This window comes from Mustela erminea, chromosome 19 (genome assembly GCF_009829155.1).
Source record: "Mustela erminea isolate mMusErm1 chromosome 19, mMusErm1.Pri, whole genome shotgun sequence".
Classification (NCBI taxonomy): domain Eukaryota; kingdom Metazoa; phylum Chordata; class Mammalia; order Carnivora; family Mustelidae; genus Mustela; species Mustela erminea.
Genome location: NC_045632.1, coordinates 16,276,051 through 16,289,490, shown reverse-complemented (window position 1 = coordinate 16,289,490; position 13,440 = coordinate 16,276,051). Strand labels below are relative to the sequence as shown.

The window sequence follows — 13,440 nt, the reverse complement described above, 5'->3', positions numbered from 1 at the left end:
GTGACAGCAGGGAGTGGTCAGTGCCCTGGTGGGGGAAGCACCTGGAATGTGGGAGCCCAAAGGAGGGCCAGACCCCATTATGGAAGGGACTCTCCTAGAATAGGGAGGACTAGCGAGGGTAGAGTGTCCCAGACAGAGAAGATGTGCAAGTCCCACTTGGGTTCTGCTATGCTGGCCTGCCCACAACCTCACCATCTCGGCAGGGAGCCAAGTTCCCGGATGGTCACTGGACACCTACACCCTAGAGGCCCACACATGCCTCCGCCTGCCATGGCCGCACTGCCCCTGGTCCCAGGCCACCCACCAGCCTTGTGCTCCTGCCGTCATTAGTCTTCTTCCTTGGGCTAAGCCATGGGGACAGCCTGGTGCACAGCCGCGGCTCCTCAAGGGCAGGGAAGCCAGCTCCACAGCTGCCCCTGGCTCCACTTGACCAGTCCTTCGTAGCGGAGCCCCCCCCCCCCCCCCCCCCCGTGTTTGTTTGCACAGCGAGGGCCCATTGTGTGCCCGGCTGCCTGCTGGGAGCTGCAGGCACGCAGGGCCCCTGCTGTGCTGACACTGACCAGGTACCAGGGAGACAACAGGCAAAGAATGATGGAAGTAATGACTGGATTGTGCTAGAGGAAGGCCTAGGGAGAAAAGACCCACTGGGATCTGAGGGTGGATGTGGGGCAGGGCTGGAGGGAATGTCTGATCTCGTCTGAGGGGCAAAGGTGGTTTCTGTGAGGAGGGATCATTTCTGCCAAAGGTAAAAGCAACAGAGGGAGGAGGGCACAGTTGAGTGGTCTCCGAGGGGCTGGTGATACATTCTTGACCCAGGATCCAGTTACATGGTGTCTGCTTAGTGACTATTCCTTCAGTTGTATGTGTATGTTTTGTACACTTTGCTATATGTGAGCTATTATGCAGTTAAAAAAAAGAGAGAGAGAGAAAGGGGCTCCTAGGTGGCTCAGTTAAGCATTTGACTCTTGATTTCAGCTCGGGTCATGATTTCAGAGTGGTGAGATGGAGCCCTGCATCAGGGTCTGCTCAGAGGGGAGTTTGCTTGAGGTCCTCTCTCTCTCCCTCTCCCCCTCATCCCTCTCTAAAATAAACAAATCTTTTAAAAAGAGAGAAAGAGAAAGTTGAGGTGTGGAGAGGGTGTTTCTATGAAAGGTAGCATGTGCAAAGGCTCTGAGGTGGAAAGGAGGGTGGATACCGTCAGGTCACTGAACCACAGGCTCCTTGGCTCAAGGGTAGAAACTCAGGGGGCAGCTGATGGGTTTTGGGGGAGATCAGCAGAAGCTAGACCATGCAAGGTCCTGTCATCCACATTACAGAGTTTGAATTCCATCATCAGAGCTACGGGCAGCAAGGAAAGTTCTCAGCAGCAAGGGCAGTAGAAGCAGATTTATGATTTGAAAGATGGTGCTAGAGATGGGTCTGGAGACAGCCACAGGGACGGGGCTGATGCTAAGATATGAGGTAAAAGGAAGGGGCCCAGACCAGGGGACAGAGTAGCTATGACCATGTCAACAAGTGGTTTTGCTGGGACATAAGGAGGGAGGAAGACACAGGTCCAGGACGCTGCCAGCGAGCTGAGAGTGGGGAGGCTCTTAAGGAGAGGAGAGTGGGGCAGGTCCCCACCCCTGAGAGAAAGGTTATTCTTACCACTAAAGCACCCACTGTGTGCCAGGGACTCTTCCAAACATGGTGACATGGCAGGGAACAAAGTCAAGGGTTTCTCTTGTGGAGCTGACATTCTCTGGCGAGAGAGCAAGACAGACGGACAGCTGAGGAACCACGTGATCTCCCTGAGCTGGGGGCTGATAAGGTCTGGGGAGAAAAAACCAACAGGATGGAGAGCCGGGAAGGCCTCTCGGAGGAGTTGGTATTTTCCAGGAAGTAAGGGATCGACCCAGGCAGAGGAAGCAGCAAATACCAAGACCCTGAAGGGGAATTCATTTGCGGTGCCTAAGAAATGGTCAGGTGGCTAGAAAGGGAGGAGCAGGAAGTCAGTTTTGCAGAGCAGGCCAGAGCCGGGTTCTGGCAGGCTTACGGACCACGGTCAGCTGCTGGGATTTGGTTGTGAAGGACGTGGGAGCCATGGGAGGCGTGTGAATGCATAATCTGACTTCGGTTTGAAAAAGATTATTCTGGACAGTTTGAAGGGTAGAAGGAATTGAGTTTGCCCACAAACTCCGAGGACTGCCAGGAGAGGGATGGGCCGTGCCATGCCCAAGCAGGGAAACAGCCAGCCCTGCCCTCCCCGAGTTCCAGCCCTGCTTCAGGAGCTGCAGGAGCCTGTAGCAGCTTGTGCCTGCCATGGGTTTCAGGGACTTCGCAGACGCTCTCCCCAGACGTTCGTCACGGGAGCCCGGCTTCCAGGCACACAGCCAGGCGCCAGCGCCTGCCGTGGGCACCGCAGTGGGCCGAGTGATCCCAGGCAGGCAGCCACCTGGCCCCACACCCTCTCCGACGCAGCGCACGCCCCAAGCTTCCTGGGTTTCCAGAGCAATTTGTCAGAGCTGTGAGGGGTACTCAGAGGCTCTCTGCTCCATGAGGAGCTGCCACAGCCAGGCAAGAAGCAAGTGGCTTTGCTTCCCCAGGCTGGGCCAGGAGGGAACCTCGGAGATACCATTCTGGGGACACAACCCTTAAATATAATGCGAGGGCCTCGCATCCACCGGGGTCACATGTGACAGAGACCCACTTGGAGAGTCCAGTCAGCCTGGGCGAGGAGTCCAAGCCCTCTCAAGGAAAGGTGGGAGCAATGCAAAGGCCCTGAGGCCAAAATGTTTCTGGCTGGGAAGAGCTTCCAAGTGGTTGAAGCCTGGTGAGTGGGAGGAGCTGAGGGCAGAGGGGGCAGGCCAGGTGGTGTAGGGCCTTGTGGGCAGAGGAGAGGATTCTGACTCTCTCCTGAGCAAGGCGGAGCCCCATAGGGTCCTGGGCAGAAAAGGGCTGTGATCCGATGCAGGTGTTCACAGGCTCCCTCTGGCCATGTTTGGTGGGGGGTGGGCAGGAGGAGGCTGTTGCAGTGATGGGGGGCGAGGGGCAGAGGTGATGAGCCCTGATTGGATTCTGCATCGGTTTGAGCCCATATCTTACTCTGGAGCATAACTCCAGCCACAGGCAGGGACTGATGCAACACTCCAGGCCTGCCAGATGCCGGGCTGAGAGGCCAAGGGCAGTCTAGCAATTAAGGCCAAGCCATGAGGGGTACGTGGGGGAGCAGTGTTATTTCCCGGGCTCTGGGAAATGTCCAGGTTACAGCTCAACAGCTGACCCAGCTGTATGACCTCCAACAAGGCTACTTAGTTTCTCTGTGGCTCAGTGTTCTCATCTGTAAGATGGGATTAATAATGGGATCTGTGGTCTCTGGCTGCCAGAATGAACCAACATCATGCATTTAAAGTACTTCGCATGGGGCCTGAGACACACTGGGTCCAAAACCATCCCCCCGATGCTAGGTTTCGTTTGCACTTACCACGTGTTTATCATGACTGCCGTTGTCCTTGAAAGTACAGGCTTGTGGTTAAAAGCCTGGGTTCTTGAGCCAGACTGGTTTGTGTCCTGGCACCCTCGCCTACTAACTGCATCATTCAGGACAAGTTATTTCATCTCTACGGGCCTCAGTTTCCCCACTGAAACATGGGTATGGTGGTGACTCCTGCCTCATGGGCCTGCCAGGATGATTAATGGAGGGACACCTGTAAGATGCCTAGAACAGGGTCCCGCCATGCTTACAGGCACAGCCAGCTCTGTCCCTGCCTCCCGAAGGCCTGTCACCCACCCCGGGCCACCCACCAAGACTGAGGGGTTGCATGTGTGAGTGCAGCTCTGGCTTCTCCAGCCAGCATGTGGTTTTGTCAACTTTTTTCCAAAGCCACAAAATCTTTTCCTCCCACCAAATCCAAAACACGCCCCTGAGACATAACACAGATATGCATAGCACCTCCCGGCAGGTGGGGTGGGAACACAGAGCAGGACACCCCCAGCCCAGTCCTGGCCAAACCTGGAGTCCCAGCTTTTTGCCCCTGGGCGCACCACATCCCTTCACAACTTTGCACATGTGACTTCAGGCCATGGTGCTTCTGTCCCTCGTTTCTCAGAGAGGACAGGCTCACTGAGGGGAAGGGACCTGAGCTAAGGTCACAGGGTGGTGTTGGGAGCTGGGGTTGGGACCCAGGTCAGATGAGCGGGGCAGCCCGAGTTCTCGTCTACCTCATGGTGCTCCCTGCTTTTCAAGTCCTGGCTGAGGACTTGTTGGTGCTTCAGAAAGGGATCAGTAGGTGGGATAAGAACTCCCCCCGGGGCTGGACACCTGGACTCATGGTCCACGGATGTGTTGGAAGGGGCACCCACTTCAGGGCTGGGATGAAAAACACAGCATATTCTGGGGGATTGTTTTGTGCTGAGGCCATACTGTGTGCAAAGCCACCATCCACCCCCGAGTCTCAGAGACACTGGAGATGGGGACACAGTCATGGGCATGCCTTTAGCTACAAGTTACAGAAGTCCCCAGCTCAGTCAGACATCTGTCCTTGTTCATAAATAAACCTACCTCATTCTTTGAACTGGCTGCATAATTTTTTTGTTTTTGTTTTACATTTGGGGTTTTTTTTTTTTTTTTAAGATTTTATTTAACAGAAAGAGTGAAGGAGCCAGGGAAGGGGCAGAGGGAGAGGCAGACTCCCCGCTAAGCACTGCACCCAGCTAAGCCTGCCAGAGGGGCACGGGGCTCAATCCCAGGACCCAGGGATCACGACCTGATGCTTAGCGGACCCAGGGATCACGACAGATGCTTAGTGGACCGGGCCACCCAGGCGCCCCGAACTGGCTGCATCATTTTTGATCATCAAGATGTGCTTGAAACTTTTGTTAATCCCCTGTTAAAAGACATCTAGGCCAGGTCTAACTTCCTTTTTTTTTTTTTTTTAAGTTTTAATTTATTGTCTTAAGTAATCTCTACATGCAGCATGGGCCTTGAATCCACGGCCCTGAGATCAAGAGGCCCTAACTTTCTCAATTACACCCAGCACTGTGGTGACCATCCCCAGTGACCATTCCCGATGACCATCCACAAGTACTTGGGCAGACTTTTCTGTGGCACAGATTTCTGGGAGGTACCACGTTAGACTGACACAGCTCACCCTTGAGTTCTCGGCTCAGGTGGCACTGCCTCCCTGGGGGGGCCTCCTGATCACTCTGAGGTCCCTTCCTGATGTCCTACACTCCCTGGCTCCCTGGGCATGGCCCCCCAATAGATGTTGCTAAATCTTAGAAAGCATATCTAGTTAGACCTTGCTTCTTTTAGTCCTGTCTGACAATCTCTGTCGTTCACTTCTGGTGCTGAAACATTCACTTTTAAGGAAATCGTTGATAGCAGTTGGATTTACAGTCCCCGTTTTGCTATTTTCTGTATGGTTACTCTCTTCCCTGCTCAGTTCTTTTATTTATTTATTTTTTAAAGATTTTATTTAGTTGAGGGGTGCCTGGGTGGCTCAGTCAGTTAAGCGTCTATCTTCGGCCCAGATCATGATCCCGGGCACTTGGGATTGAGCCCCGCATTGGGCTCCCTGCTCTGCGGGGAGTCTGCTTCCCCCTCTCCCTCTGCCTGCTGCTCTGCTTGCTTGTGCGCACGCATGTGCTCTCTCTCTCTCTTTCAAATAAATAAATAAATAAAACCTTTAAAAAAGTATTTAGTTGAGAGAGAGTGAGAGCAGGACGAAGGACAGAGGGAAAGAGAATCTCGAGCAGACTCCACGCTGAGCAGGACATTTAGCTCAGTCTCACGACCCAGAAATCATGACCTGAACCACCCAGGGCTCCCGGTGACCTGTTACTGCCATCTTTTGTATTAAGTAAATTTATTTACTTAATAAATACTGTTTGGATTCATACTGTTTGGATTCCACTTTTTTTTTTTTTAAGATTTTATTTTATTTATTTGACAGAGGGAGAAGGAACACAAGTAGGCAGAGAGGCAGGTTGAGGGAGAGGGGGAAGCAGGCTCCCCACCAAGCAGGGAGCCCAATGCGAGACTCGATCTCAGGACCCCAGGATTATGACCTGAGCCAAAGGCAGATGCCCAACCGACTGAGCCACCCAGGCATCCCGGATTCCACTTTATTTTTTGACCATATTTTTTAGCTATTATAATATGCATCTTGACATTGTAGTTTAGATCTAGTAAAATATAGAAACTTTTCTCCACGGGCACCTGGGAGGCTCAGTTGTTTAAGCATCCAGCTCTTGATTTCAGCTCAGGTCATAATCCCAGGGTCATGAGGTCGAGCCCCACACTCCATGCTCAGCAGGGAGCCTATTGGGTTTCTCTCTCTCCCTCTCCCTCTGCCCCTCCCCACCTCTCAAGAAAATATATGTGGTTGTTGTTGTTTTTTTTAATTTTAAAGAAATAAACTTTTCTTCAGTGTAACAACATTCCATTTCCCATCCTTTGTGCTATTTTTGTCATTTTATTACATCCATGTATGTTATAAGCCCAACAAGAAAGTGCTGTTCTTACTGCCTTTTACAGTCTTACGTCTTTAAGGATATTAGAGAAGAAATAAGAACACATGAATCTGCAGTCTTATTCTAACCCACAAATTCACCATCTTGGACCTTTCGTTTCTCTGTATGGATTCAGGTCACCATCTGGAGTCATTTTCTTCTTTCTTTTTCTTCTTTTTTTTTTTTAAGATTTTATTTTTAGGGGCGCCTGGGTGGCTCAGTTGGTTAAATGGCTGCCTTCAGTTCAGGTTATGAACCCATGGTCCTGGCTCCCTGCTCATTGGGGAGTCTGCTTCTCCCTCTCCCACTGAGTCTCTCCTCCCTCTCATGCTCTCTCTTTAGCTTGCTCTCTGTCTCTCCAGTAAATAAGTAAAATATTTTAAAAAAAATTTTTTTTTTATTTTTAAGTAATCTCTACCCCCAGTATGGGGCTTGAACCTGCAACCTGAGATCGAGGGTCTCATTCTCTGTGGACTGAGCCAGCCAAGCACCCCTGGAGTCTTTCAGCCCGAGGACTTCTTTTTTTTTTTTTTTTTTTTTTAAAGATTTTATTTATTTATTTGACAGACAGAGTTCACAAGTAGGCAGAGAGGCAGGCAGAGAGAGAGGAGGAAGCAGGCTCCCCGCTGAGCAGAGAGCCCGATGTGGGGCTCGATCCCAGAACACTGGGATCATGACCTGAGCCGAAGGCAGAGGCTTTAACCCACTGAGCCACACAGGCGCCCCAGCCGAGGACTTCTTTTATTAATTTACCAGGCAAATGAGCTGGCATCGGTTTTCTCTCTATCAGGGAATATTTTTATTTTGCCTTCATATGTGAAGGATAGTTTTGCTGGATAAAGAATTCTTGGCTGGTGGTTTCTTTCTTTCTTCACTTTGAAGATATTCCATACCTTGTTTCAAAGAAGTAGTCAGCAGTTAATTATATTGATGTTTTGCTTTATGTGATGAATCCTTTTTCTCTTGAGATGTTCAAGGTTTTTATCTCACTAACTTGGAGCTTTCTGGCTTGGAATGTCTTTGTATTTACCATGCTTAGGGCTTGTGGGGCTTCTTAGGTGTGTAGGTGAATTTTTTTTCATCAAATGTGGGGAGTTTTCAGTGATTATTTCTTTAAATGATTCTTCTGCCCTTTTCTCCCCTCTTTCCAAAACTCTCGGTGCACAAATGCCCATATGCTTGATTCTCTCCCAAAGATTTCGGTATGGTGGATATCCTTATGCATTGAGCTGGGCAGGAGGATGGCAGGAGCCCCAGCCAAAATGCCCCAGATTCCCTCACTTCTCATCTAATGTGCAACAGCTTTTCAAGCATAGAAGACTCTCAGATTGTCATACGCTGTTGGTCCATTGCCAGAGTGCCAAAATGGTTATTTTGTTGGTCTTGTGCTTTGGGGGAGAGGATTTGCTGGTCTCCTCATTTGACTGGACCCCACCCTTTCATGTTGTTAAATTGACCTTCATAAAGCATTTATTGACTCAAACCCCAGAGGCATTAATTTTCTCAAATGCATCTGACTTGAAGTGGAATTAGAATTTTATCTGAAAGTTTCAAATTTTATTAAATTTTATTTAAAAGTCACTTTGTGGGGCACCTGGGTGGCTCAGTGGGTTAAAGCCTCTGCCTCCGGCTCAGGTCATGATCCCAGGGTCCTGGGATCGAGCCCTGCATCAGGCTCTCTGCTCAGCAGGGAGCCTGCTTCCTCCTCTCTCTCTCTGCCTGCCTCTCCGCCTACTTGTGATCTGTCTGTCAAATAAATAAATAAAATAAAAATCACTTTGTCTCAGGGGAGTAAACAGCTGGGTCCCCAGCAGCTGGGTTCCAGTTAGCAGTGTGCCGTTCACTGTAGCACGAATGCCAGGGGAATCCAGCATTGGGGATCGTGAGCTGTGGTTTTAGACTGGGTCAGTGGGAACGTTGTCTGATGTGTAGTAGGTACTCCAAAAAAATATTTGAATGAAAGAACTCCTTGGCAAGCGGTATTTTAGATTTAAAAAAAAAAAAAGAGTTACAGAACAATATATTAATGTGATCCCAGGTAAACATACAGTTCTCCTTCTCCCCCCAAAAAAGTTCCTACCTCCCTGATCATAGTCACAGGTATATTTGTAATGCATAGGAAAAGGGAGAGAGAGAAAGGGAGAGGGCGTGCATGTGAGCGAGACAGCGAGCAAATTATAAACCATGGATCTCTCTAGAGATGGACAGGTAGGACCCACACCTTCAGCTGTGCAGGCTATGCCCAGGAGACGGAATCTCAGGATGCATCCACCCACAGGTGATTCCCACATGTGCTAGAGGGCATTTCTGGGGTGGGACTGGGGGCCTTGTAGGCGACTTCCCCTTCTTTCTGCTCAGGATTCCATACTGGAATTTTCCACAGCAGCAGTGTATTTGTATCTCTCTTGTGTGAAGGAACTTTTTTGTTTCCCAAGAGTAAATTTAAACCGATTGCTTTGGGGAAATGTGGAATGGATTCTGTTTATTTCTCTTGTTTTTACTCTGCAGTGACATGAGCTCGCGGGCTGGCTACCCCGCTCAGGTTTACAAAACTGCCAGCACAGAGACTCCTCGGCCCTCACAGCTGACCCAGTCCAGCCCCTTCCAGCTCTCCGCCTCCGTCCCCAAGTCCTTCTTCTCCAAGCAGCCCGTACGCAATAAGCACCCCACGGGGTGGAAGAGGACAGACGAGCCCCCACCACGGCCGCTCCCCTTCACTGACCCAAAGAAGTAAGTGCTGGGACACCCAGCGAGGGCTGCAGGGCCCAAGCCAGGCCTCTCTGGGTCAGGGGGGAAGAGGGCAACCCCTGCCTTGCTCCTTCGGCAGGGTGCCATGGGTACAGCTGTGGACAGAAACCCTTAGTTGGACATGGCCTTCAAGGAGCTGCTGAGCAGGAGACGGGATTTGGGGCAGGCAGAGCAGGATGGAGGCCGAGGAAGGAGAGGGGATGGCTTCAGGACAGATACACTTAAAGGGAGCAGCCAGGATTGGTTGGCAGACTGAATGCGGGCGGAGAGGAAGGGCGAGGTTGAAGAACATCCAGGTCCTGTAACTGGAAGGGCAGACTGGCCTTGAACTAAGATGAGGACTGAGTGAGGAGGAGGCTTCGTTGCGAGGAGTCCCCAAGTTCATTCCCAGTTTGGTTGCGTTCACGAGGCACAGAAGCTGTGAAGGAGGCAGTCGGGTCAGGAGTCTGGAGCTGAGGGGAGACGTCAGGCTGGCCAGGGCAGGTGGGGTGTCATCAGCACAGAGGCAGAGGCTGGAGGCACACCCACGGCCAGGAGTGCGGAGAGAGTGGAGGGGGCTATGCAGGTCGGGCAGAGGGAGCCCTCGGGGTCCAGAGTGTAAGGCAGAGCCCGGGCAAGTGTGGCGTCCTGGGAGCCCAAGGTGATGGGCCATGAGCTGACATCGCTCTGAGCCTCATGGAGGTCTGTCAAGGGTACAGGAGAGAAGGGTTGGGCAGAATAGGAGGAAACCGTGTGCTCAGCTCGGTTGAAGCATTTTGCTGTAAGGCAAAAGTGAGAGGAATATGCATTAGGGAAGGATTTCTGTTATAAGTTAGAAGAATGTGGTATCTCACATTTACTGAATATTCACTGTACACCAGTCCCGGTTCTCAGCTCCTGGTAGATGTGAATTAATTCCCCGAGTCCTCACAGCAGCTCTGTGAGGTGGACCTGTTATTCACCCCCATTTTACCCATAAATCACATCAGCTGATAAGGGATAGAGCTGGTTCTGGGGGAGGAGGGATTCTGTCCTCCTCCCTCCGGTTCTCTGTAACGTCTTTTATGACCTGGGTGAGCCGATCAGATGCGTGGGTGACCCAGAGCTCAGAACGAGAAGGTTGGGGGAGATGTGGGTCCCTACAGACGTCAGCAGGCGAGCCCAGAGAACTCACCAAGAATCCAGTTCATAGACGTCACTGCTGGTCCCGGGCTGTGAGCCTCTGCTCTCCTGATCAGAACCTCCTGCGGCTTCCCCCACTCCCAGGAAGGATGACCCAGGCACACGGGTGGCACCAGGCAATAGAATGGCCTGTGCTCTGCCCGGACCCTGCGTGACTGGCCTCCTCTCCCCCTGCCCTCCCATATTCCTGCTCTGCCCCTCGCTGTCTCTACTCCATGCCCCCGGCCTCTGCTGTTCCTCCCACTTGCCAAGGCCAGGCCAAGCTCGGGGCCATTGTCGGGGTTCTCTCATGCCTGGAGTGTTCTTCCTCCGGGTCTTGCAGCCATTTCCGGGGAGGGCTTGTTACGATGCCACCTCCTCGGATGGGCCCTCCCGACTGCATGTATCCCCACCATCACCCTGTCACTTTTCTCTGTTCCCCTGGAAAGCAGGCGCCACAGTCTTGGTCACAAGACGCTTGCAGGCTTCTGGTGCTCTGGGTCCTCCTTCGGTGAACGCATGGGCCACGCATCTCACTTTGATCTCACGGCAACCCCGTGAGATACTGCAAGGCCCCCGGTTTTTAGGGTGACCAGAGGGGTATGCCCTGCGGACCCCGTTAGGCTCTTCCACGTGGTGGCTGTCCTTCCCCCTTGTGCATGCTAGGGCTGCCCTCACAAGTGCCGCAGACCCAGTGCTCAACTCCTATAATGAATGGTGCCGCAGCTCTGGAGGTCAGACGTCCAAGGTCGTGGTGCTGGCGGGGTTGGTTCCTTCTGAGGGCTATGAGGGAGATCTGTCTGCTCGCCCAGCGGTTGCTGATTTTGAGGCCAAGTATGGGATTCCTTGGCCTCTAGATGCATCTCCCCATTCTCTGCCTTCATCTTGACATGGCGTCCTCCCTATGTACGTACCTCTGTGTTGATAACGCCCCTTTTTATTAGGACATCAGTCAGTGGATTAGGGTCCATCCTAACCATTTTGCTCTGGTTACCTCTATAAAGATCCTATTTCCAAATAAGGTCACTCAGATACTTGGGGTTCGAACTTTAGCACCAACACTCGGGTCTTTTTTTTTTTTAAGACTTTTTTATTATGTATATATTTTTTATTAACATGTAATATATGTTTCAGGGATACAGATCTGTGATTCATCAGTCTTACACACTTCACAGTGCTCATCATAGCACATACCCTCCCCCATGTTCATCTCCCAGCCACCCCATCCTGCCCACCCCCCTCCACTCCAGCAGCCCTCAGTTTGTTTCCCAAGATTAAGAGTCTCTTATGGTTTGTCTCCCTCCCAATCACATCCTGTTTCATTTTTTCCTTCCCTATCTCCCAAACCCCCACATTGCCTCTCACATTCCTCATATCAGGGAGATCATATGATAATTGTCTTTCTCTGATTGACTTATTTCGCTCAGCATAATACCTTCTAGTTCCATCCACATCGTTGCAAATGGCAAGATTTCATTTCTTTTGATGGCTGCATAATACTCCATTGTGTATATATACCACATCTTTGTCCATTCATCTGTTGATGGACATCTAGGTTCTTTTCATGGTTTGGCTATTGTGGACATTGCTGCTATAAACATTGGGGTGCACCTGTCCCTTAGGATCACTACATTTTTATCTTTGGGATAAATACCCAGTAGTGCAATTGCCAGGTCATAGGGTAGCTCCATTTTCAACTTTTTGAGGAACCTCCATGCTTCTTTCCAGAGTTGCGTTCCCACCAACGGTGTAGGAGGGTTCCCCTCTTTCTTTATCCTTGCCAAAAATCTGTTATTTCCTGACTTATTAATTTTAGTCATTCTGACTGGTGTGAGGTGGTATCTCATTGTGGTTTTGATTTGTATTTCCCTGAAGCCGAGTGATGTGGAGCACTTTCTTGTTTGTCTGTTGGCCATCTGGATGTCTTCTTTGCAGAAATGTCTGTTCATGTCCTCTGCCCATTTCTTGATTGGATTATTTGTTTCTTAGTGTTGAGTTTGGTAAGTTCTTTATAGATTTTGGATACTAGCCTTTTATCTGATATGTCTTGTGAATATCTTCTTCCATTCTGTCAGTGGTCTTTTGGTTTTGTTGACTGTTTCCTTTGCTGTGCAAAAGCTTTTGATCTTGATGAAGTTCCAGTAGTTCATTTTTGGCCTGGCTTCCCTTGCCTTTGGCTGTTTCTAAGAAGTTGCTGAGGCTGAGGTCGAAGAGGTTGCTGCCTGTGTTCTCCTCAAAGATTTGGTTGGATTCCTGTCTCACATTTAGGTCTTTCATCCATTTTGAGTCTATTTTTGTGTGTGGTGTAAGGAAATGGTCCAGTTTCATTCTTCTGCATGTGGCTGTCCAATTTCTCCAACACCATTTGTTGAAGAGACTGTCTTTTTTTCATTGGACATTCTTTCCTGCTTTGTCAAAGATAAGTTGATCATAGAGTTGAGGGTCCATTTCTGAGTTCTTTATTCTGTTCCACTGATTATGTGTCTGTTTTTGTGCCAGTACCATACTGTCTTGATGATGATAGCTTTGTAATAGAGCTTGAAGTCTGGAATGGTGATACCACCAGCTTTGGTTTTCTTTTTCAACATTCCTTTGGCTATTTGGGTCTTTTCTGGTTCCATGTAAATTTTAGGATTATTTGTTCTATTTCTGTGAAGAAAGTTGATGGTGGGACACCTGGGTGGCTCAGTGGGTTAGGCCTCTGCCTTTGGCTAAGGTCATGATCTCAGAGTCCTGGGATCGAACCCCGGATTGGGCTCTCTGCTCAGCAGGGAGGCTGCTTCCCCCTCTCTCTGCCTGCCTCTCTGCCTACTTGTGATCTCTGTCAAATAAAAAATAAAATCTTTTTTAAAAAAAAGAAAAAAGTTGATGGTATTTTGATAGGGATTGCACTGAATATGTAGATTGCTCTAGGTAGCAGCATAGACATTTTCACAATATTTGTTCTCCCAGTCCATGAGCATGGAAAATTTTATCACTTCTTTGTGTCTTCCTCCATTTCTTTCATGAGTACTTTGTAGTTTTCCAAGTACAGATTCTTTGCCTCTTTGGTTAGGTTTA

At 50.1% G+C, this 13,440-nt stretch overlaps 1 protein-coding gene across 4 annotated transcripts in view; it reads left to right on the top strand.

The window, feature by feature from the left end:
• SIPA1L3 (signal induced proliferation associated 1 like 3) overlaps nt 1-13,440 on the top strand; it is a 234,986-nt gene that overhangs the window by 196,340 nt on the left and 25,206 nt on the right. For 3 of the 4 annotated variants that reach the window (XM_032326309.1, XM_032326311.1, XM_032326310.1), the window contains exon 16: nt 9,001-9,222. The exons of the other annotated variant lie outside the window; for it this stretch is intronic. In XM_032326309.1, coding sequence (XP_032182200.1) covers nt 9,001-9,222 — 222 coding nt within the window. The remainder of the gene's footprint in view (nt 1-9,000; nt 9,223-13,440) is intronic. 4 annotated transcript variants of the gene reach the window in all.